Raw genomic sequence first — 26,871 nt, 5'->3', positions numbered from 1 at the left:
CATTACAAATTAGCTTTTCTTACTTGAATTTGAAGAATTCTGTTAATCTCAGGTAGAGTTACAGATTTAAATTTGTTACGTTCTAAAAATAAGTTTTCTGATTCAGAGAAAGCCATGAAGTTTGTTAATTTTTCTGACTAATGTCTCCTTCAGATCTCATCTATAAAATCATTATTCTCTGGGAAGTTTTTTCTTACTATCCAGTCTCATTATAGAAACTGTTCCCTTCCCATAACATAACTTCTGTACTTTTTATAACACCACAATAATTATTTCTGTCTTGCACACTTAACCTTGACAGGACTAAGTTTTAATTGCTTTTATATTCATTCAGTCCCTGGCTTTTAGTATGTGCTTGTTCAAATGAAGAAATATGTGAGTAGGTTCAGTTTTGCATTATATTTGCTCTGGGCTACACATATTTCAAAGATACAGCCCTGTCATTTGGATTAGGTTTCACACCTGAGTTGTTTGCTAGTGTTTGTTGTATACTAAGATGAAATAGGAATCCTATTGAGATCGTTGGAATGCAAGTTCTTATGTAGAAGTGCAAGAGGGTATAATTAGTATGTTAAAAAAGACATGGTTCAGTTTCAGAAACAGTATTATAAATGCTGAAATTAGGCTAGCATGTCGGTTTTATTTCACTGAAGAGGCATTGTGGATATTATTGTAAAATTTTATAGATTATTTATCAAAAGTCATCCCTTGATCTCTTCTTGTTTGGTTCCAGGACCCCTTGGATAACTAAATGCATAGACACTCAAGTCCTTTATATAAAATGGTTTAGTAAAACCTTGTGTATATCCTCCTGTATGCTTTTTTTCTTGCTGTGTACTTTAAGTCGTTACTTATGATATTTATCATTACTTGTAATACCTAATATAACGTAAATGCTGTGTAAATAGTATACTGTATTTTGGAGGGAATGGTGACCCCCCCCCAAAAAAAAAAAATCAAGTCTGTACATGTTTAGCACAGACATTTTTTTTTTTTTTTTTTTGGTACCAGGGATTGAACCCAGGGATACTTCACCACTGCCCTTCCTTCCTTCCTTCCTTCCTTCCTTCCTTCCTTCCTTCCTTCCTTCCTTCCTTCCTTCCTTCCTCCCTCCCTCCTTCCCTCCCTTCTTCCCTCCTTCCCGCCCTCTTGAGTTGCTTAGTAATTTAGTGAGGCCGGCTTGGAACTTGTCACAATCCTCTTGCTCAGCCTCCCCAGCCACATGGATTACAGGCATGTGCCTGGCCAAACATGAATTTTTTAAAAGAATATTATCAATCCACACTTGGTTGAATGCTCAGATGCATGACAAACAACATACGTTTTAGAATGGCATGTTTGAACATTGCATTGCACTCTTGTAAACCAAACTAGACTATTTAGTTGTCTTTTGGGTGAAAGTATAGCTTTTTGAATATGGAACTACTGCTTCTTTATGAAGGACTTAATTAGATAGACAGTAGTGTTTTGTTGGTAATGATTGATCAACCAAGACTAATGTAATGGTATAATGATGACAAATGATACATATTTTAAATATTTATTTATTTTGTGGTGCTGGAGATCAAACCCAGAGCCTTGTGCATGTTAAGCATATGCTTTACCACTGAGCTGTAGCCCCAACCCTGAACTTCTTATTTTAGTTAAAACACAAATGAGCATACATTCGGTAATTAATGTAGGAACAAGGTTTTTCCTTCTTCATGGGTCAGTAATTGCTTTTCAGTTTGTTAATTGCATGAATCTTAACAGTTTTAGTAGTTTTTTTTTGCGGGGGGGTGCTGGGCTTCATGCATGCTAGGCACTCTGAGCTACATCTGCAGTCCCCTCTTCTGACAAAAAGTAATTTACATGACCTAACAGTGTACAATATCATTTATAATTCATGGTTTTTGCTACTGTTAGTAAGATTTCCTTCCTTCCTTTATTCATTCTGTTGTGTTTTTTTGGGGGGATGTGGGTACTGGGGATTGAACTCAGAGGCTCTTGACCAGAGGCACATCCCCAACCCTATTGTGTATTTTATTTAGAGACAGTCTCACTGAGTTGCTTAGTGCCTCGCTTTTGCTGAGGCTGGCTTTGAACTTGCCATCCTTCTGCCTCAGCCTCCTGAGCCTTGGACCACTTCGCCTGGCTGTTGATTCTTTGTACCAGAACAATGCTTATCTTTTTATTTTTTGTAAGGTACAGTTTTTATGTAAATCAGGTATCAACAAAAACCCCTGCATCAGCTAAGGATAACAAGTTCAGGAACCTTAAAGATTAGATTGGTTGTGATATTAGATTTATTTTAAAACCCAAATAGCTCCATATGTGTAGCTTCAAAATGAAACAATTCTAATAATGCTCTTGTGGTGTTGCAACTCTAATGTTTGCCTTTGTCTATTCAAAATTTCCTCTTATACAAGCACTACATTGAATTAGGATCCACTGTAATCCAGCGTGACCTTATTTTAACTTGATTACAATGTAAATTGAAACAGGCAAGAATTTATATCCATGTAAGGTCTGGGTGAATGTGAATTTTGGGGGTATGGTATTCAACTCAGTTCAGTAGCCTCTTAGGGAGGAGGGAAAAGTTGGGATGTTTATGTGTTTTGTTGATCTGATTTAAGGTGGCTACTTTAATATGAGAATTGGAGCCGGGCACTATGGTGCATAACTGTAATCCCAGTGACTCAGGAGGCTGAGAAAGGAGGTTCTCAAGTTCAAGGCCAGCCTCAGCAATTTAGAGGCCCTAAGCAACTGGGTGAGACTCTGTCTCAGAATAAATAATAAACTGGGTGCTGTGGTACATGCCTGTAATCCCAGTGACTCTGGAGGCTGGGGCAGGAAGATTGCAATTCAAACCCAACCTCAGCAATTAATGAGACCCTGTCTAATAAAATAAAAGGCTGAGGATGTGGCTTGGTGGTTAAGCACCCCTGGGTTAAATCCCTAGTATTAAAATAAATAAATAAGTATATAGGTAGGTAGGTGGTAGATAGATAAATAAATAAATAAATTTGGGATATATATTATAGCTCAGTGATAAATTGGCCCTAAGTTAAATCCCCAGTTCCCTCCCATCCCCTGCAAAAAATAAACTTGATTAGGATTGGGTAAAGATTTGTTATAATAGCTGGATTTGTGAGTATAATAACAAATCTAGTGTTTTGAGGCAAGGTTGAATGAATCTTGGAGAGTAAAAGGAATAGTTTGTCCTTTCCCTCCCTCCACCCCTTCTTTGTCTTTCAGATTGAACCTAGAGGTTCTACTACTCAACTACATCCCCAACCCTTTTTTTAATTTTTTATTTTGAAACAGTGTCTTGGTAAGTTGCTGAGGATTTTGCAGAGTTCTCCAGGCTGACTTTGAACATGGCTATTCTCCTGCCTCAGTCTTACAAGTTGCTGGAATTACAGGTGTGCAACACCACCCCTGACTGGAGAAGTCTTAAATATATGACTTGTTGGAAATTTAACATATTTATATACCCCCATAACTGCCACTCAAATAAAAATATAAATCATTTCCAGCATTCAGAAGATTCCCTGGCCCTCTTTGCCATTAGAAACCCCTTCCTATTCTGACTAAAATTTGCCAGGTTTGAATTTATGTAACTGGAATTATTCAATGTATGTTCTTTGAGTTCTCTTTCCTTTCATTCTATGTAGTGTCTGAAATTTATCCATGTAGTTTTATATATTAGTAGGATATGTTGACTTTTGCCTGTGTGAATTTTATGGTGATGCCACAATTTATACATTCTGTTATTGGTAGGTATTTGGATTGCTTCTGGCTTTTTGCCATTATGAATAACCCTGATGTGGCTCAGTGCAGAGCGCTTGCCTAGCACATGTGAGGCACTGAGTTCAAACCTCAGCACCACATAAAAATAAACAGATAAAGTAAAGGTATTGTGTCCATCTACAACTAAAAAAAACCTTTTTTTTTTAAAAAAAAGTCTTCTTTATGGGTTTTGCTTCAAATACCATAAACTGCCTCTTTTCTTACTGAGCTTTAGATTTTTTTAAAAAATAAATGTTTTGTTATTTGCTGTTATGCTAGAACTGTTTTCAGAGGCATTAAATGTTTAATTTGTTATAATATCAACAATTTTTTTACTAGTTTCACTGGGAGTGTGTATGTCAGGCTGAAACTATTTCCTTGGTCAGATATTTCCCATTTGGAGCTTGCCTTTTCAGTACTTTAATATCACATTGTCTTATTTACTGTAGGTTAATGATAAATCTTAAAATGTAGTAGTATAAGTTGCCCAGTTTTGTTCTGTAAATTTGCCTTGGCTATTCTAATTTACTTTTTCCTCTCCAAGTAAAATTTTTTTTGATGCAGGGTACCAAGGATGGAACCCAGGGATGCTTAGCCACTGAGCCATATCCTCAGCCCTTTTTATATTTTATTTTAAGACAGAGTTTTGCTAAGTTGCTGAGGTTGACTTTGAATTCACTATCTTCCTGTCTCAGTCTCCTAGGTTGTGCCACCGCCACTAGAAATGTAATTGATTTTTGTATACTGGCCACCTATACTGAGAATACTTTTTCCCCTCAGGTTTTTTGTTTGTTTCTAAGTTGTAGATAAACATAATACCTTTATTTGTTTATTTTTATGTGGTGCTGAAGATCAACCCAAGTGCCTCGCACGTGCTAGGCAGGCACTTTACCACTGAGCCGCAACCCCAGCACCTCCCTGTCAGATTTTCATAGGGCATATGAAAAGAGGGAAAGGTAAAGGCCAGAATCTGGCCTCTAAAAATTAGCTTAAAATCAAAAGTTTAAGTAACTTTTCATACTAAAATGTAATGTAATTTATGTAATACATACTAAAATGTAATTCATACTAAAGTGGAAATGACTTGTTATGGATTTTATTCTCTCCAAAAGTATTTATATTTTGGGAAGCATTAGAGACTTATTTATCCAATGCCTTTATAATTGATAGAATTTCTTGCATTTATTTAATACTTAGTCTGTGCCAAGATAGAAAAATAATTTGGTATGTTTTTGCTCTTGGAAATCATGCTGATTACTAAGGAAATTTTACAACTTTCCACTATTTTTGGCCTAGTGGTCCTTTCCTAAAAATACCAATACAGAATACAATTGTGATTTCTCTGTGTAAGTAGTGAGATCAGATTCTTTATTATTATTATTATTATGTTTTGTAGTTGTAGATGCACAAAATACCTTTATTTTATTTATTTGTTTTATGCAGTATTAATGATCGAACCCAGTGTCCACACAGGCTAGGCAGGCCGAGATCAGACCTCAGCCCGAGATCAGACTCTTCATTTTCCTCAACTCTTAACTAAACACTCTTTCCTGTCACTGTTGTTATACTGGGAATGGAACCCAGGACCTCTCATATGCTAAGCAAGCACTGAGTTACATCCTCAGCCCTTTTCATTTATGTATGTATGTTGAGATAGTGTCTCACTAAATTGTCCTCTGAGTAGCTGGGATTATATGAAGGTACTACTAGTACATGTGCTTTTTTTTTTTTTTTAAATTTGTTCCTTTTAGTTATATACATGACAGTAGAATGTTTGGCATATTATGCATACATAAGTATGGTTTATTCTAATTAGGATCCTATTCTTGTGGTCATACATGAGGTGGAGTTACCCTGGTAGTGCATTCAAATACAAGACTAGGAGTGTTATGTCCCATTAATTCTACTGTCCTTCCTATTTCCCTCCCCACTCTCTTCCCTTCATTTTCCTTTGTCTAATCCAGTGGACTTCTATTCTTTCCTTCTCTACCCTCCCTTGTTGTGGGTTAGCATTCACATATCAGCAAGAACATTTGACCTTTGTTTTTTTTGCGATTAGCTTATTTCACTTAACATGATATTCTCCAGTACCATCCATTTACCCACAAAAGCCATAATTTCATTCTTCTTTATGGCTGAGTAATATTTCATTATATATGTATGCCATATTTTCTGTATTCATTCATCCATTTAAGGACACCTATAGTTCCATATAGTTTGGCTATTGTGAATTGAGCCGCTATAAACATTGTTATGGCTGTGACTGTAGTGATTTTAAGTCTTTTGGGTATAAACAGAGTAGTGGGACAACTTGGTCAAATGGTAGTTCCATTCCAAATTTTTTTAAGGAATCTCAATACTACTTTCCATAGTGGTTGCACCAATTTGCAGTCCCACCAGTGATGTATGAGTGTACCTTTTCCCCCACATCCTCACCAACATTTGTTGTTACTTATATACTTGATAATTGCCATTCTGACTAGAGTGAGATGGAAACTCCGTGTAGTTTTAATTTACATTTCTCTAATTCTAGAGATGTTGAACATTTTTTCATATATTATTTGACCATTTGTATTTCTTCTGTGAAGTGCCTCTTCAGTTCCTTTGCCCATTTATTGATCCGGTTATTTCTTTTTTGGGTGTTAAATTTTTTGAGTTTTCTGTATAACCTGGAGATTAATACTCTAAGATGCTGGGCTGGGGATGTGGCTCAAGCAGTAGCGCGCTCGCCTGGCATGCGTGCGGCCCGGGTTCGATCCTCAGCACCACATACCAACAAAGATGTTGTGTCCGCCGAGAACTAAAAAAAAAATAAATAAATATTAAAAATTCTCTCTCTCTCTCTCTCTCTCCTCTCTCACTCTCTCTTTAAAAAAAAATTTAAAAAAATACTCTAAGATGCTGATAAAGATTTTTCTCCCGTTCTGTAGGCTCTCTGTTCACATTCTTGATTGTTTCCTTTGCAGTGAAGAAGCTTTTTAGTTTGATTCCATCCATTTATTCTTTTTTTATATATATTTTATTAGTTGTTGATGGACCTTTATTTATTTATATGTGGTGCTGAGGATCAAACCCCAGTGCCTCACACATCCTAGGCAAGCACTCTACACTGAGCCACAAACCCAGATCCCCCATTTATTGATTCTTGATTGTACTTCTTGTGCCATAGGAGTCTTATTGAGGAAGTTGGCTCCTAAGCTGATATGATGTGGGGTTGGGCCTACTTTTTCTTCTAGTAAGTGCAGGGTCTCTGGTCTAATGCCTAAGTCCTTGATCTACTTTGAGTTAATTTGTATGCAGGATGAGAGATAGGGGTTCAATTTTATTCTACTACCTATGGATTTCCAGTTTTCCCACCACCATTTGTTGAATATATGTTTATGGCACCTTCCTCTAGTATGAGGTAACTGTATTTATGTGAGTGTGTCTTTGTGTCTTCTATTCTGTTCCATTGGTCTTAATTTAAAGAGATTGTTGTCTTTAACAACAATATTGGCAAACTTGGGGGATAATTGGTTTTTAATTAGGGTTAGTAGAACCATTACAGATTTTCTCCATAGAATTAAATTGCAGTTCTTCATAGAATTGCCTGAGAACACAATGTGTTAACTAAGCAAATATGTTTTTCTTTTCAGTTGGAAAAACATCCTTGATCACCAGATTCATGTATGACAGTTTTGACAACACTTATCAGGTAATTTGTTTTTATCAATTTATGATAGTTTTCTATTCTGTGTTAGAAGTAACATTCAAGATATTTTTTAAATTTTACTTGTAATATTTACATGTATTCATGAATGTAGAAGACTTTCTGTAATGTGTAAAATACTATATATATAATATTTATACACACACACACACACATATATATGATCATATATATGTTTTTTCTCACAGTTTTCAACCTTATTCAATTTGTCTCCTCTCCTAAACTTTATTGGAAGATCATTTCTATACCATCAGGGAAGGAATTAGAAGTGATAGTGGATGTTTTCTTATAGAGAATTAATCCAAGTCTAGGAATTCTATAACATTTTGATCTATACTTGAAATCGAATAAATGAGTTAATGAAATTAAAAATCATTAACATAAGAACTTTGAGAAATTCATAGGTGGAATTAAACAGTATACTCCTTAATAAATGTCAAAAATGAAATTATAGAAATTAGAAAATACTTTGAGATAAATAAAAAGATAAAACACAATATATCAAAGCTAATGGAAGACAGCTTAAAAGCAGTACTATACAGAAAAGATTAAACTAATAACTTAATCTTCCATCTTAAAAAGCTAGAAAAAGAAAAGCCAAGTAAGCTGAAGGAAGAAGTTACTTTAAAATTTAGGTTTTATTATTCAGTTATGGTGAACCCAGTAACTAGATCAGGAAATGATTGACAGAAGGCAGGGCTAACCTTAAATGGGAAAAGTTAGGTTTTTTGGTTTTGGTGTTTTTTTCTTTCTTTTTTGCAGTACTGAGGATTGAACCCAGGGCCGTGCACATGTTAGGCTAGGTCAAGTGCTCTGCCACTGAGATATATCTCTAACTTGGAAGGCCAGGTTATTATTATAGAGTTTTAATGTTTCATTATAGAGAAAAGATTAATGGTTGAGGAGATAGATAAGCTAATTATCTTGCTATCATCATTATACAATGTAAACATATATCAGAACATAATTTTGTACCCTATAGACTTGTACAATTTTTATTACTTTTAAAATACATACACACTCAACAAACTAGAAATAGACGGGAACTTTCTCAGAATGGTATCATTATATTTAATGAGAGACTGAATGCTTTCTCCTCTTTTTGGTACCAGGGATTAAATCCATGGGCGCATACCCACTGAACCACATCCCCAGCCCTTTCTATTTTTTATTTCTAGATAGGGTCTTTCCAAGTTTCTAGGGAGTCTCACTAAATTGCTGAGACTGACCTTGGAGTTGCAAAGTCCCTGGGGTTATAGGCTTGTGCCACTGTACCCAACTCAAAAGCTTTATTCTTTTGTGATTATTATCATTTACCATTTATGTCTTTTGAAGACTTTAAGTGTTGTCTCATTGTTTTCTTCTTCATTCTAATACATCACCATTTGAGGCATTAGAAATTGTTCACATAGAAATCTGTTAACCTCCTGTACTTTCATTTTTATTTTCCTTTCTGTGTTTTCATATCCATGATCAACCAAAATCAATGATTTTTTTTTTTTTTAAATATTTATTTATTTTTTAGTTATTGGCGGACACAACATCTTTGTTTGTATGTGGTGCTGGAGGATCGAACCCGGGCCGCACGCATACCAGGCGAGCGCGCTACCACTTGAGCCACATCCCCAGCCCCAAAATCAATGATTTTTGTGTTATGTTTAGTAGAACCATTACAGATATTCTCCATAGAATTTTCTTTTTAGACTGTCAACTTCTATCCTAATTTTTTTGTTCAAGTACTCTTATTATAATTACATAAAATTTTCTGCCAGCAATTTGGATAAAAACCTCAGATCCTCTAATTCTTTCATAATATTTGTAAACATCAAGTTCTGTTTTCTTCTACCTTCTACTTTCCTACTTTTCTACCTTAAATTCCATGGGAAACATTGTTAAATGTCTAGACTCCTTTTGGTTCAGTTCATCTGCTGGCAAAATCCATATTGTAATTGAATTCATCATTTTTTTCTCTTTTTGAATATGTTAGTGTTGCTAGTGTCAGCTGGGTTATATAAATTCTACTGAGTTTAGTAACTATTTTATATTTATTCTATACTCCTCAAACCTGATCTTTATATCACTATAACCACTATTCTTTGGCCCTTACTTTGAAGACCATGTTTGTTAGGGAAATAGAAGTTAGTGAACAGGAAAACTTTTTTACTTTTTTCCTTACATCAGCTCTAGATAGGTAATTATACCAATTCTTTCATTCTAATATGGGAAAGGTCTTCTTCCCATTGAAACGAAAGCCAGTCCCAGCCAGGATATGGTGGCACACACCTATAGTCCCAAGAGCTCAGGAGGCTAAAGCAGGAGGTTCAAAAGTTCAAAGTCAGCCTCAGCAATTTGGCAAGGCCCTAAGCAACTTAGTGAGACCCTGTCTCAAAAATTAAAAAAAAAAAAAAAGCCAAATCCACAGGCACTGTTTTATATCCTGGGTACCAGCAATGAACAAATAGACCAAGCCTTGCTCTCGGAGAACTTCTAGTGGGGAAAAATTGTACAAGTTAGCAATCAAATCATTCATCTAGTTAAAAGTGCTATGAAAGAACTTCCTTAAAGTGCTGGATTTGTAGCTCAGTGGTAGAGCACTTGCCTCGCATGTGTGAGACACTGGGTTCAATCTTCAGCACCACATAAAAATAAGTAAATAAATAAAATGAAAGTATTGTGTCTATCTATAACTAAAAAAATAAAATAAAAGTACTGCCTTAAAGAAAGAATGGTCACAGTTTGGTAATGACTTTGATCTATATTTGCCCAGTCCCAATTTGCTATTTTTAGAGGAGGAAGAGGGTACCTTTTTTGACTGTTACATATCATGAAATTTATTGGTAGTCAGTTTTAAACTGTTGCCTGTTAACATCAGTGCATGTCCTTTTTTTTGTTTGTTTGTTTCAGTTAGATTGACGATTAAACCCTCTGGTATGATATTAATTAGAAGCAGAAGAAGAAGACATACATGTCTTGTTTCTGTGCAGTGCTTCTATTTCTTTTCAGCAGAGGGCCCACAAATGCCAGGCTCAGGGACTAAAGAAGTGTTGAGGTTATTGGGCCAGATATGAAGAATTCCTAAGGGTATAAGCTTGAATCTGTGAGAGCAGAACCAAAAAATCACAGCATAAAAAATTTGAACTAAGCCTTAAGAATTGGAAGCAAAGATTGTAGAGTTTTCTGGATGTATTAAAAGTACTTTAATTATACCCAAATTCTCTGAGAAATTAAGGAGACCTTTTAAGCATACCAAAAGTGCCATTGATGGAGTGAGGTTATGTGGAATTTGACAGGTAAGGAAAGATTTTGATTCTTTGTGTTAAAGTTGCTAAGGAAGCCCAATGTTATGTACTTTGGCACTAAGAGGAGAGGCTAATTTATGATTATTCGCTATGATTTTTTTCATAAGAAGTACAGTACTAGATCGAAAGATATAAATCTATCAAAGAAAATTTGTGTGACATATAGCACTCTACATTCTTACTTAGAAAAATTGGCTTTAAATTGTATCAGGTATTTTCTGTGTGTGTGTGTGTGTGTGTGTGTGTGTGTGTGTGTTTATGTGTATGTTACTGGGTTCTAAACCCAGGGATGCTCTACTACCAAACTAAATCCCTAGCCCTTTTTCTTTTTCATTTTGAGACAAAGTCTCACTAAGTTAGGAGGTGCCCAGGTTGGCCTTGAACTTGCAATCCTCCTGCCTCAGCCTCCTGAGTAGTTGAGATTACATGTATACACCGCTGCACCCAGCTCAAGTATTCTTTGAAGATCAAGAATTGACCATATGTATGTGGAAGTGATTCTCTTAAGTAGCTCCTGTTTTTCACAGTTCTTTTTCCAATTGTAAAACCATAGACTTATCTAACAGTTTCAAGTTTTAGTTTGAACCATATTGTTACAATTTGTATAATTTAAAAATAATAAAACATTTGCAATTTTTATATAGTTCAATTTAATATAAGCTCAGGAAAGATTTCCACAATTGGAGTAAATTAATTCTTTTTTAAAAAAATATTTATTCTTATTTGTTATACAAGATGGCAAATGCAATTCATTTCATATTACACATATAGAGCACAATTTTTCAAGTCACTGTTGTATACAAAGTATTTTCACACCACTCATGTCTTTATACATGTACTGATGTCTAACTCATTCCACCATCATTCCTTCCCCCTTCCCCCCTCCCATTCCCTCCCTCCCCTTTGCCCTATCTAAAGTTTCTCCATCCCTTCTATGCTCCCCCGAAATTGCCATTATGAGTCAGTATCCTCATATCAAAGAAAACATTCGGCCTTTGGAGTTTTGGGATTGGCTTGCTTCACTTAGCAATATATTCTCCAGCTCCATCCATTTACCTGCCAATGCCATGATTTTATTCTCTTAGGAGTAAATTCATTCTTGAGCAAGATAATGTTGCTCAGAATAACTTCTGAAATTATTTTAGATTTAGAGGATTTATTATTCCAAAGGATATTAGAGATTACCAATAAATATAAGCACAAGATGGCATAGATAAATCAGTAAGTTTTAGGCACATAAGGAACATTTTCAGAAAGATGGTGGTAATTGAATATACCCTTAACCCTTTAAAGTTAAAGCTCTAAGCCAGGTGCAGTGGCACACACCTGTAATCCCAGCGGCTCGGGAGGCTGAGACAGGAGTATCTATTCAAAGCCAGCCTCAGCAATTTAGCAAGTCCCTAAACAACTCAGTAAGGCTCATCTCTAAATAAAATACAAAAAAGGGCTAGGGATGTGGCTTAGTGGTTAAGTGTTCCTGAGTTCAATACCGGGTACAAAAAAAAAAAAAAAAAAAAAAAAAAGCTCTAGATTGTTCTACACAAAATTCTAGTGTCCTTCCAACAGAAATAAATAAAATCCCAACTGGTTGAACCACTTTTCTTCCTTTCTTCTCCTATAATCAAACCCAGCTTGTGTATACTAGACATTCATTGAGCTATACCTGTAGCCCATGAACCACTTTTCTGATTCAGTGTTTGATTTCATGTTTTTAAATATGCTTTAATTTTTTTTTGATAGCACATTTTTTTATTTTTATTTTTTTAAGAGAGAGGGAGAGAGAGAGAGAATTTTAATATTTATGTTTTAGTTCTCGGCGGACACAACATCTTTGTTTGTATGTGGTGCTGAGGATCGAACCCGGGCGGCACGCATGCCAGGCGAGCGCGCCACCGCTTGAGCCACATCCCCAGCCCAAAATATGCTTTAATTTTTAATAACTCGTTTAGAAAATCCACAGTCTACCTGGTTTCTGTTCTGCATAATACAACACAAAGATATTTAGGGGGAAAGTAGATAAGGCACACACATGTACATAAAAAATACATAAGCACATTTACTAATGGGATGATTATATCTTCTGTAGTAGAATTTGCATCGATATACTTTTTCTGGGTCCTTTGCCACCTTTTTTCCCCCCTCTCTTTTTTTACTTCCCAAATTTAATTTTGGATTCTTCTTAAACTTATCTACTTTTTCCCTTCATTGTTCTAGTCTTTGCCTTTTTCCTACGCTTTCACTGTTTCTCCTTTTTTTCCCTCCTCTTCCTTGATGGGCAAAGTAGCAGCCAGATAACAGAATATTTCATTATTTGGATCAAAGAAGGAAGCTGATAATCATTGTGTAGTATGAGGAAAAAGTTTTCCTTGCCTAATTTTCTTTTTTTAAAATATTTTTTTTAGTGGTAGATGGACACAATGTATTTTTGTGTGTGTGTGTGTCTGTCTATCTGTCTGACTATTTACTTATTTTTATGTGGTGTTGAGGATTGAACCTAGTGCCTTACATGTGAGGAGAGCACTCTGCCACTGAGCCACAATTCCAGTGTCTAATTTTCTTTCCTTTTTTTATATATCTTTATTTTATTTATTCATTTATTTATTTTACATGGTGCTGAGGATTGAACCCAGTTCCTCATGCATGTGAGGCAAGCGCTCAACCACTGAGCTACAACCCCAGCCCTGCCTAATTTTCTTTTATATTGGAAAAACTATCTCTTTTTAAAATCATATTTCTGGGTCTCTGGAAATCTGTGGCATTAGGACAGTTGACAAGCCATTATATAGAAAATTCAGGCAGAACAGCAATTCACATCAGTAATATTGTATAAAATTACTAGTGGAACAAATAGCACCAACCTGCCTGGGGAATATTCAGAATAATCTTCAAACTAGGGTTCAAATACAGATGTTTGAATATTCAAATATAAATATGAAAACTAAAATTCTTTGGTCTTGTTATCCGTAAAATGAGAGAAACAAGGATGAGAATAAGTTACCTTGCAGGAATGTTTGATGATTAGAAATGATCATATAAAGAGCCTAAAGTAATTCCTAACAAAGAGAAGTGCTTAATATGTGGAAGCCATTATTACTGAAAATTTTATTTCTTCTTACTTGGCTATAGTGTATCTATTTGTTGTTTCTTCTACAATCATAAATCCCATTTGCACCTTAACTGCTGGCCACACCATTATTTGTTAACTTTGTCTTGTTTTGTTTTATAGGCAACAATTGGCATTGACTTTTTATCAAAAACCATGTACTTGGAGGATCGAACAGTGAGTAATGCTTTCAATGTGCAGTTTTCTCCAACACTCCAGGTTAGAAAACTCAGATAAACTATAATCAGTTACTGTCACCATCAGAAGTACTTAGCAGTTACCAAAGTTGGTGTATAGGCCTTGAGAAAAACTGTTATTACCACGAGTTGTTCTTCACATTCTGACTTCTTATACCCAATTGAAGATCCAAAGAGGAAGAGAACGTCAAGTGTTTTGTAAAATACTAATATCCCTAGCCCTGTTAAACAAAATTTGTTGTCTTGATTTGGAAAAATGACAACAGAGAGCTTTAAGAGAGAAAAGAATTTTCACGAAGAAATCAGAGTTGCTGAAGACCTTTGGAATATCATTTGAGACATTCAGAAATCTATCATTTATTTATTTATTTTATTTATTTTTTTTTTAAAGAGAGAGTGAGAGAGGAGAGAGAGAGAGAGAATTTTTAATATTTATTTTTTAGTTCTCGGCAGACACAACATCTTTGTTGGTATGTGGTGCTGAGGATCGAACCCGGGCCGCACGCATGCCAGGCGAGCGCGCTACCGCTTGAGCCACATCCCCAGCCCAAAAATCTATCATTTAAATATTATGCTTTTGTGAACTTCCAAGATTTTCTTTGGATAGGATATGTACCAAAATGACTAAATAGGAAGAAATAATGTATATTTGCACTTGCATATTTATCTTCCATTCTTTTTGAGTTTTCCCTTTTAAATACAATGTAAATTCTATATTCTAGCTTACTCTTCCTTGAAATGATTCCTGTCACCTAAATAATAAATAAGTAGGTGCAATATTGCAAGACCTGCATCCCCCCAAAACTATTTTATCTCAGTGTTATTTCTTATTAGTGTGAATTTTTTCTTTTGGATGTTTTCTTTTGTCTTCATATATAATTACCATTTCTTAAACCTTGAAAGCTGGGAAACTGCTTTACACTGGTAAGAACTTGATGCTTGTTTTCACACTTTTCATCTTATAATGTAGATGTGAGAAAGTAAAGAAATTTTTATGTAGGGTTGCAGAAAGATATTTCTCCTTTTTGATGCATTATCTATAATGTTCTGGGGAGAAAGAAGTACAGTAGTGAAAGACCCAATATCAGAGCTGGAGATGTGGCTCAGTGGTAGAGTGCTTACCTAACATGCAGAAGGCCCTGGGTACAGTCGCCAGCACTGCAAAATAAAAAACAAAGCAAAACAAAAAAACATGCTTGTAATCCCAGCTACTCCACAGGCTGAAGCTGGAAGAGCACAAATTCAAGGCCAGCCTGGGCAGCTTAATGAGACCCTGCCTGAAAATAAAATAAAAAGGATTAGGGATATAGCTTAGGGGTGAAGTGCTGGTTTAGCCCAGGGTTCAATCCCAATACTGGAGGTGGGGAGACAAAAAAAAAAAAAAAAAATCCATTGTTCTAGACCCAGTGGGAAAGACGTTTTAGCTTTAGAGAGGCTTTCAAAAAGCTTAATTCCTTTACTCTTGTTAGCTTGAGCTACTCATTGACATTTACCTTCATTTTATCTTTTATGTTCAGTATTTGAACATCAGTAGTCTACTCTTTGTAATCTGGAAGATCAGGATTTTAAAAGATTATAAGGAGGGAAAGAAGTGAATTCATATTTCTGGTTCTGTGTCATCTTTCACAGTGGCATTTTTCAGTCATGTACCTTCACAGCGAGCAAATTTTTCATACTATATTTTTTTGTAAAGGGAGTTTTATGTTAATTTTCATTCCTTACTTCCTTGCAACCTCTTGCATGAGTCTTCTTTCTACCTTTCATCCTCCCCCTTTACAAAAAACATTATTTCTTTTTTTTCTTTTCCTTTTTTTCCCCAAGTTTTAGTTTTTTTGTTTTTGTTTTGGTTTTTTTTTTTTATTTATTTTTTCCCATCCCACAGATCAGGCTGCAGCTGTGGGATACTGCGGGTCAGGAACGTTTCCGTAGCCTCATTCCCAGTTACATCCGTGATTCTGCTGCAGCTGTAGTAGTTTACGATATCACAAGTAGGTATATTGCAACGGGTTGACCTTTCTTATTTTTCTTGCTTGTTTGACTGATTTTGTTGTTAGGTACGATTGCAATTATGGGACACAGCAGGTCAAGAGCGGTTCAGGAGCTTGATTCCTAGCTACATTCGTGACTCCACTGTGGCAGTTGTTGTTTATGATATCACAAGTGAGTGGGGGGAATTATGCATTTCTGATCTTCTTCAACCTCTAGCTTACCTGCATGCATGTTCTTGTCTTGTGCTTGTTTTCCTTCCTGGCATGTGAAAATAAGTTTTGTCATAGCAAACTTTATCACAGACCAGCCAGGTCAGAAATACTTGCATTGGTGTTTGTACCAATATGCTTCATTTCTACTGTGCCAAGTTTTTCACCCCAGAATTGTCTTTCAGGTCCAATTATGAATCTTTTTAAAATATTTTCTTAATATCCTATTGTTCCTAAGCCATGCCTTAATTATAGTGGAATTATAGTTTCCTTTTTCATTTAATTTGATCTCAGATTTCTCTAATATAGAAGTATTCTGCATCTAAGCCTCTTGCAAAGTTTTCCAAATCTTACCAGGCTCTGTTGAGGCTATTAAAAGCTTCTGCTAGCAAGCTTTTCTCTGCTTCCTCCTTCCAGCCATTCTTTCTTTAGTGAGGAAGACAGAGAAAACATAATGTGCACTTCTCTATTGATGGTTTTTGTTTGAGCCATATCTAGATTCTTTGACATACTTTGCTGCTAACAAATTACACTTAGGTTTCTCTTCAAGAAAAATGTTTAAATGGGAAATGAAACAAGTAATGTTTTTTTTTTCTTTTCCCCAAAGACTGAGCAATGCCTTTGACTTTTGAAGTGACTAAATTTTCCATGGCACATTGGAGACTGACAGGAAATGCTCTGTGATTGAAATTGTCTTTGAAAATTCGTTTATCTATATACATAAGGCAATGTTTAATCATTCCATATAGTGGTCCATACTTTATGAAAAAAAAACAAGATTATGTAGCATCTTGGACTTCTTTAAATTATTTTTACTGATTTGAGCTGGTAATAATATTACTAGATATCTTTGTATATTTGCTCAGACATCATTAGCTACTAAATAGTAATTGCAATGGCAAGATTAGAACTTAGAAGATTGCATCCAGGGATTTTTTTTTTCCTTTTTTTTTTCTTTTTTTTTTTTTTTTGATAAGTACTATATGCAATCTTTATTCTCTTGCAGCTTTACTTTGGGTTGCTATTTGTTTTTTTTTAAGTATGTTCATTGTTATATATTGACCAGTTTTGTAGCTTTGACATGTTTGTGCTCACTTTAACCAAACCAAATGAAACTTGGTATATTTTTCTTTAAAAATTCCATAGATGTGTTAAAATATTAGTAAATTGTTTTCTTTAGCCACTGTGAAAAAGATTTTGAAGTACTCTATTTAGAACCTATTACTAGCACCATCCCCAAAAAATAAAAAAATCTAATACTGGAAAAGATGAATTCTTTTAGAAGTGATTCTGGTGCATGAAACTAATAAACTTCAGGATAAAGTGATCACAAACTGAATAAGCAACACAAACACAGTGGTGTTGAAAGCTATTTGAAGGCTTTACAAATTTTTCTGGATGTGTTGGGACTTACTGGCTGACATACTTTTGGAAATGCTTTCTTTGTCATATTTGGTATGTGTAAGTGATCAAAAAAAGCATTGTGGCAATATAACACCATATTATCTGCCATAGCTGTCCTTACATTTTAAAAAGTTTTAAATTTTTTTCCAATTATATACTACATTGTGCTCATTTGATTATTATTTTTAAAAAAGTTTAACTTACTATATAAAAGGAACCTTGAGGATTTTATTATTCAGATTTGTTTAGATGATTGACAGATGTAATCAGATAAAATGGAGTTATGTTGTAGGCACATTAAAAGTGGGTTCATAATGTGCCATCCCTCTTCCAACTTGCAGGGTATTTCAGGGAGTGCTGTCTGTCACTTAAGGAGCATTTCAGTAACACTAATCTCTCTGTCCACCCTCCTATACCAGATGTTAACTCATTCCAGCAAACTACAAAATGGATTGATGATGTAAGAACAGAAAGAGGAAGTGATGTTATCATCATGCTAGTAGGAAATAAAACAGATCTTGCTGACAAGAGGTATGAAGTGGGGGTTTTTTGTGTGTGGAATATCTGTTTTTTGTGTTTAGCTATTGTTACTTTTCTTCATTAAAAAGTTGTTTTGAAAGGAGGTATGTTTAATCAGCAGTTTAAGCTTTTCTTTAATATGAGAATCTGAAATATTTAATATGTAAACACTAAACTCAGTACTTACGGGAAAATGAGTTATTTTGTGGAAGCCCATGTAAAAAAATCTCTTGTATAAGATTGTTTAAACATGAAACCTGTACATATTTTTTATTTTTATAAAGTCTGTCATAAGAGGAAACAGTGTTTTGTTAGAGAACAAACCATTTTTAAAACATCTTTTAAAAATTATGATTAAATATACACACTTTATAATCTCATTTGTTAAATTCAGTGGTATAGGCTTTTTTGTGCTTGTGATTTTATTTTATTTTTAAATTTTTTTAAATTGTATGATTGAGCCAGACTGTGTAGTTGAACTGAATATCTTAATTGTGGAAGTCAAAAGTGCAAAGCCATATTGAAGCCATAGGATACAAAGTATATTTACAAGGATACAAAGTATATTTACATATACTTTGTATAACTTTGTATAGCCACAGGATACAAAGTTTCAAGAAAAATCTTTCTTAATTTAATTCTTTATTTTTGCAGTACTGGGGATTGAACCCAAGGGTGCTCAACCACTGAGCTTCATCCCCAGCCATTTATTTAATTTATGTATTTATCTTTGATGGACACAGTATTTTAATGTGATGTTGAGGATCGAACCCAGTGCCTCACACATGCTAGGCAAGCATTCTTCCACTGAGCCACAATGTCAGGTGCTGCCCCCCCCCCTTTATTTATTTTTGAGACAAGGTCTCACTAAGTTGTTGAGGCTGACCTCAGGTTGGATCTTCTGCCTCAGCCTCTTTAGCCTTTGGGATTACAGGTATGTGCCACTGCACCAGACTAAAATCTCTTAATTTAAAAGTAAATTCAGGGGCTGGGGATGTGGCTCAAGTGGTAGCGCGCTCGCCTGGCATGCATGCGGCCCGGGTTCGATCCTCAGCACCACATACAAACAACGATGTTGTGTCTGCCGAGAAATGGAAAATAAATATTAAAAAATTTAAAAAAAAAAAAAAGTAAATTCAAATATGACTTCATCTTTTGTAATCAAATTTTTTGTACATGAATTGCTTATGATGCAAATTTGGCTTTTTTAATGTATTCAGTATGAAAAGTTGAAGATTATATTGTTAAATTTACTCAAGTTCCTAAGTACCTTTATTTTTTTTTTTTTATTTTATTTTTTTTTTAATATTTATTTTTTAGTTCTCGGCGGACACAACATCTTTGTTGGTATGTGGTGCTGAGGATCGAACCCGGGTCGCACGCATACCAGGCGAGCGCTACCACTTGAGCCACATCCCCAGCCCCTAAGTACCTTTATTGTTATGTAGAAAGATATAGGACGATTGTACGTCTGCATTGTTTCTCTTTTATAGCCAGAGTCATCTATGGAGGATGCTTTTAAAAGTGTCTGTTCTTTTATTGCTTTTTTTTTTGGTAGTAAGGATTGAACCCAGGGGGAGCTCTATTACTGAGCCATATCCCCAGCTCTTTTTATATTTTGAGACAGGGTCTCACTAAGTTGCTGAGACTAGCCTCAAGCTTTGTATCTTCCTGCCTCAGCCTCCCAAGTTGCTGGGATAACAGGTCTACGCCACCACACCTGGCTATTACTTAATATTTCAATTGAGTGCACAAATGCTAGAAATTTTAATAATTTTCTTTAATGTAATATTTGTCAACAGCTTTGGGGTTACCAGCTTTCTTAGTAATTTTTGCCAGAGTATCACCTCTCACCTTTTAATTTTTCCAAGAATAGAGCTTTTTCATTATACTAAAATGACTTCCATATGAGTGAAAGATTTCGCTGTTTAGCAGAAATCACTAAAAGAAAATGTTTTGGTCAATGTTTAGTAGAAAGGGTGGCCTTATATAAGCATGACATGAAATTCTGAAGCCATAAAGGAAAAGATTGTTCAGTTTGAATACATAAGGGTCATATTCATTTATAAGATTGACAGTAATTCAGAACATTGATAATACACAGTGTTGTCAAAAGTTTGAATAAGCAAAAACTCTCATACACTAAAAAGTAGCTGTTAGTGGGAGGGGCAGTTTGACAATATATAATTTAAAATACTCACTGACTCAAATTTACCTCTAGTATTCCTTAGAGAAGCCCACAAAACACTCAAAGATGACCATATGAGAATTTTATTGCAACATTACTATAATGCTGAAAATTTTAAACAGTTCAAATGTCTGTCATGAGCAGATAGGATATATAATTTTGGGAAGTATTGAAAATACTTAGTAACCATTAGAAAGAAAGACGAATTTATTAATAATCTACCATATATCTAACACATGAAGTTTAAAAAAGCACTTGATCGGTATATCTAATATGACATCTTTCTGTTTAAAAAGATGGTAGAGATATTTATTTGCTTAAAACAATTTTAGATAAGAATACATGAAAATTAACCAGTTACCTTTGGGAAGGAAGCGAGATTATGGTGGATTTTATTATTGATTAATCTTTTGTAGTACTGGAGATTGAACCCAGGAGCACTCTACCACTGACCTCCCCAGCCTGTCCTTCCTCCCTTCCCTCCTTTCTTTCTTCTGTGATTGAACCAGGGGCACTTTACTACTGCACTAAGTCCCCAGCTCTTTTTATTTTTTATTTTGAGACAAGGTAAGATGCTTAAAGCCTTACTAAATTTCTGAGACTGGCCTCCTCATGCCTCAGCCTCCTGAGCTGCTGGCCTTTTCCTTTTTAATTTGAGATGGAGATGTAGCTCAGTGGCAAAGCACTTCCCTAGCGTTCCTAAGTTCCTGGATCCCCAGTACCACAAAAAATAAATGAAGAACATGACTGTGCATGGTGGCTCAGGCCTATAATCTCAGTTACTCAGGAGTCTGTAGGTATGATACTCAAATAAATAGTTATGAGGAAGGGAGGGTTGATGTGTAATGCCAGGAATAGTGGCTTATGCCTGTAATAAGTGATTGTGGAAGCCAAGGCAGAAGGATTGCAGGTTTGAGGACAGCCTCAGCAATTTAGCAAGACTCCATCTCAAAAAGTAAAAAGGACAGGGGAAAAGCACAGTAATAAGGCACCCCCAGGTTCAACCCCCAGAAACGAAAGACAAATATGGTATATAATATACAATTACATAATAAGAATATACTTATAATGATTTAAATAATATGTTATTTGCTATATATTATTATTACATGCATATATATGTATATATAAACTCTAGATAGTGATTTCAACTTATTTTAATGCATTTGTGTCAATTTTTTTTTTAAATATCCACAGATTAAAAACTTAGGACTTAATGGGTTAAGGGAGAGAAGTAAACCATTAAAAAAAAAACCAGGGAGCTGGGATTGTGGCTCAGTGGTAGAGTGCTCGCCTAGCACGTGCGAGGCCATGGGTTCGATCCTCAGCATCACATTAAAATAAATAAATAAAATTAAATAAAATAAAGATATTGCGTTTAACTACAACTAAAAAATAATTTTTTTAAAGTAGGTTATTAAGTTTTGGTTTTTGTGGGGTTTGGGAGGATTTGTTTTGTTTTGTGGTTCTGGGTATCAAACCCAGGGCCTTTACCTCTGTCATTGAGTCTCATTCCCAGCCTGTAAGTTTTTGTTTGTTTATTTGTTTGTTTTGTTTTGGTACTGGGGATTAAACTCAGGGACACTCAACCACTGAGCCACATCCCCAGCCCTATTTGTATTTTATTTAAAGACAGGGTCTCACTGAGTTGCTTAGTAATCTTGCTGTTGCTGAGGCTGACTTTGAACTCTCAATCCTCCTGCCTCAATCTGCTGGGATTACAGGCATGCACCCCATGCCTGGATAAGTTTGTTTGTTTGTTTTTACTTTATTTTTTAGTTTTTATGTGGTGCTGAGGATGGAACTCAGTGCCTCAGGCTCCACCACTAAGCCACAACCCCAGCCACCCCTCACCCCCAAGTTTTCAACTGTAAAAAAATTACAGGATGAGGGCTGGGTTTGTGGCTCGGTGGTAGAGTACTTGCCTAGCACTCGTGAGGCACTGTTATTTATTTAAAAATAAATAAATAAATACATCTACAACTGAGTCCATCTACATCTGAAAACAACAATAACAAATACATACACACACACTCAGAGGATGAGCCAGTAATCCTAGCTGCTCAGAAGGCCAAGCAAAAGAATCTCAAGTTTGAAGCCAGCCTGAGCATCTTAGCGAATTTTTTTTAAGTTTGTATTATTATTTTTTTAATATTTTTTAGTTATAGTTGTCAATATCTTTATTTAATTTATTTATTTATTTAAAAAAATTTTTTTTAATGGACAGAATGCCTTTATTTTATTTATTTATTTTTATGTAGTACTGAGGATAGAACCCAGGGCCTTACACATGCTAGGCGAGAGCTCTACCGCTGAGCCACAACCAACCCCAGCCCCAAGTTTGTATTATTTTTAAAATAGTTTAAAAATATATTTTTTTTTAATATCTGGGGATATAGCTCAATGGTTCAGCATCTCTGGGTTCATTCCCAGTACTACCAAAACAAAAGAAAAATGTTACCAGACAAGTAAAAGCAAATCTGTTAAAAAAAAAAAGAATCTTTTAAGCCGGGTGTGGTCACAGATCCATATAATCCCAGCTACTGGGGAGGCTAAGGCAGGAGGATTGCAAGTTCAAGGCCAGCCTGGGAATTTAGCAAGACCCCTATCTCAAAATAAAATTTAATGGCTGTGGTTGTAGCTCAGTGGTGGAGCACTTGCCTAGCATGTGTGAGGCACTGGGTACGATCCTCAGCACCACATAAAAACAAATAAAACAATGTTTGAAGCATGATGTTCCCTTTTAAAAATAAATAGATAAGGGGTTGGGGCTGTAACTCAGTGGTAGAGCATCTGCCTTGAACATGTGAGGCACTGGGTTTGATCCTCAGCACCACATAAAAGTAAATAAATTGTGTCCATCTACAACTAAAAAATATTTTACAAGAATAGTTTTAAAAATAAATAAATAAAATTTAAAAGAGATTGGGGATTGTAGCTGAGAGATAAACTGTTCTGGAGTTAAATTTCCAGTACAAAAAAGAAAATAAGCATGTGTTTATACCTTTTTATTGATTAAACAGGGTACACAACTGTAATCCCATCTGTTCTGGAGGCTGAGGCAGGAGAATGAGAGTTCAAAGCCAACCTCAACAGTCTAACAAGGCACTAAGCAACTCAGTGAGACCCTGTCTCTAAATAAAATACAAAATTGGGCTGGGGATGTGGCTCAGTGGTTGAGTGCTGAATTCAATCCCCTCTACCAAAAAAAAAAAAAAAAAGTTAAATATAATACATACACACACAAATGTACAAAGTTTAAGTGTAGTGGATAATTTTCCCCCCTTTAGTTTTTGGTATTGGGATTGAGCCTAGGAATGCTTTACCACTGAGCTACATTCCCAGTCCTTTTTTTGAGACAGGGTCTTGCTGAGTTGCTTAGGGTTTCACTTAAGTTACTGAGGCTCACCTCAAACTTTGATCCTCCTGATTCTGCCTCTAGAGTCCCTGGGATTATAGGAATGAGTCAATGCACCCAGCCCACAAATTTTTAGATTAATATTGCCTGTATAACCATCATCTATATGTAGAAAAGTTATTTTCAAAACTCTGTTTATAATCTTAATAATGTCGTATTTCAAAAATAAGAATTTATCTTTTTTCTACAGGCAAGTTTCAATTGAGGAAGGCGAGAGGAAAGCCAAAGAACTGAATGTTATGTTCATTGAAACCAGTGCAAAAGCAGGATACAATGTAAAGCAGGTACATGTCCATTGAGTATTAAAAAACATGAAATAGTTGCATGAGTGTTCTGTTCTATAGTGTATAGTTTTCATCCAGTTAGTAACAAGGCCTCATGAATTAGCAACATTTCAGATAGTGAAAAAAGTAAAAATGAAGCATGGGAAATGGGAAAATACAAACTTTTCAGATTATACACAGGACAACTCTTTTTTTGATTGCAAAGTTGTAAACTTACCATACTCCTACTATATTCCTACTTGAAAGTAAGCTTTCCTAGTTTCAGAGGTGGCAAGATTGTGATAAATGAAAGTAATTATTCATTGTCAGTTTTGCATGTGGTAAAAGTACATTTTGGTGAATTTATTCTTAATAAACTACTGGTGTTTAAACAGTGTTAACAACAGGAATGTTTCAATGGAAGAGAGCAAGAAAATATAGAAATCTCACATTACAAAGTTTTTTTTTTTTTTTTAACTACAAGTGATAAAGTAAAATCCTTTCAATTAGGATGAGCCTCATGGGGAAAAAAAATCTCTATATTGTTTTCATTTTTGCACAGTATTTTCCATTCCCTCCTTGTCTTGTACTATTAAGATGTCAGGTACATCTCCTCTGACATTTCCTACCCTACCTCCTGGCTAGGCCAATAATTTTGTGTTTTCACAGACCCCTTGCTCCTGTGAAATCACTATTATGGAATCTTACCACAATGTATTGAAAATCAGTCTCTTTCTTTATCTCTCCCCATCCCCTTCAAAATTACATAGTCCCAGAACTTGTGTGTGGAAGTATAGCAAATGATAAGTAGTTGAACCTGTAGAAGTCACGGGCAATTTAAGATTTTGAGTAATAGAAGTTACTACAATATTATAATGAGCCAGTGTTCCAGGAAAAAGCAGTAGGTAACCTTCATCTGAATTTCTCTATTAAAAACATTTTGATAAGGTTTTGAACTAGTAGCTTTTATGTCATGCTACAGAATATCTTTTTTGGGGTTAATGTTTTGAAGTTCTAGGATCATCAGCAAATATAGAACACTACTGATAACTAGGATCTTCATGATGTTTAATCACTCCCAAATTAACAGCTTTATTTAAGTATAAGTTGTATATCCTAATCCAAAGTGCTCCAAAACCTGAAGTGTTTTGATCACCTACCAGACTTCCTAAGTGGAAAATTCTACACCTGACCTTACAGGTACATTCAAATTATTGCAATAAATTACCTTCAGTCTGTGTGTATAAGAAACACGAATGAATTTTAGATTTGACTTGAGCCCCATACCCAAGATGCCTTATTATTTATATACAAATATTCCAAAATCTGAAATCCAGTCCCAAGCATTTCAAAAAGAGATATCATATGATTTATATAATTATATGTAACATATTATTTATATACTGTGTTTATATGCCATAAATTTTGCTTAGTTTAAATGTACAGGTCAATTATTTTAGTAAATCTATGGCATTGTACAACTATTGCCACAATCTGACTTTAGAATATTTTCATCACCAAGCGCATGATTTTTTTCTGAAAGCTGATCAATATAGACAGATATAACTATATTCTGATAATGAAGAGAGATTTATTTTATAGAAGTATCGTCCTAAATTCAATACCATTTACTACTTTGTTGTTCTTATTTATATGGTATGTGTGAACATCTGGTTTTGCTGAAGTTACTGATTCTATTGGGACTTGATATCACCATTCTTTTAAATGTACATATAACGAAAATTACTTCTAAATTTTTGGAACAGATCTACCTTTATTTATTTATTTACTTATTTTAGCTTCCATCTTTTTTTAATATTTATTTTTTAGTTGTAGTTGGACACAATATCTTTATTTCATTTTTATGTGGTGCTGAGAATCAAACCCAGGGCCTCATACATGCTAGGCAAGAGCTCTACCACTGAGCCACACCCCAGCCCAGCTTCCATCTTAACTCACAAAAACCATTACCTGTTTTCACTTTATAGGGATAGGATTTTATTTTAGTATTTGGAGACCATGCTTTGTTTACTTATATAATTCAGTCAAGGTAGAAAAATCCTGGAACCCCCAAATGAGAGAATGAAATAAAAAAGAAACTAAAATCTTTATTTTTTTTTTAATTTTTTAATGTTTATTTTTTAGTTTTCAGCAGGCACAACATCTTTGTTTGTATGTGGTGCTGAGGATCTAACCTGGGCCACACGCATGCCAGGCGAGCGTGCTACCGCTTGAGCCACATCCCCAGCCCCTAAAATCTTTATAATAGACATTTAAGGGGCTGTGGCAGCACCCATCTGTAATCCCATGAACTCAGGAGGCTGAGGCAGAAGGATCATAAATTTGAGACTGACCTCAGCAATTTAGGGAGACCTTATCTCAAAATAAAAAACAAAGGAATGGGGAAATAGTTCAATGGTAGAGTGCCTCTGGGTTCAATCCCCATTACTGAAAAAAAGCACATTTAAGTAATAGGTTAAAATCTTTTCCCTTGCAACTAGCAATGATTAATCATGTAAAATTTATTTCTGTCAAGAGAAAATGACTTGTTAATTTGTCATATTAACTAAGAAATACATTGCCCTTTTTTCCCCCCTCCCCTTTTATTTTTTTGGTACTGGGGATTGAACCAGGGAACTTAACCACTGAGCCATATCCCTAGACCTCCCCCTCCCTTTAAAATAAATAAATGTATAAAATTTAGAGACAGGGTCTCCTTGAATTGCTTAGGGCCTCAATAAATTGTTGAAGCGGGCTTTGAACTCACTATCCTCCTGCGTTACTTAGCCTCTCAAACCACTG

General features: G+C 35.1%; 1 protein-coding gene across 2 annotated transcripts in view; it reads left to right on the top strand.

The window, feature by feature from the left end:
• Positions 1-26,871, top strand: part of Rab6a (RAB6A, member RAS oncogene family) — a 65,472-nt gene that overhangs the window by 33,125 nt on the left and 5,476 nt on the right. For both annotated transcript variants that reach the window (XM_026409148.2, XM_026409150.2), the window contains 5 exons: positions 7,407-7,465; positions 14,006-14,059; positions 16,134-16,239; positions 18,101-18,212; positions 23,997-24,090. In XM_026409148.2, coding sequence (XP_026264933.1) covers positions 7,407-7,465; positions 14,006-14,059; positions 16,134-16,239; positions 18,101-18,212; positions 23,997-24,090 — 425 coding nt within the window. The remainder of the gene's footprint in view (positions 1-7,406; positions 7,466-14,005; positions 14,060-16,133; positions 16,240-18,100; positions 18,213-23,996; positions 24,091-26,871) is intronic.

This window comes from Urocitellus parryii, chromosome 4, assembly GCF_045843805.1.
Source record: "Urocitellus parryii isolate mUroPar1 chromosome 4, mUroPar1.hap1, whole genome shotgun sequence".
Classification (NCBI taxonomy): domain Eukaryota; kingdom Metazoa; phylum Chordata; class Mammalia; order Rodentia; family Sciuridae; genus Urocitellus; species Urocitellus parryii.
Note: the sequence above shows the minus strand (reverse complement) of the source record. Positions and strands in the feature narration are given on the sequence as shown.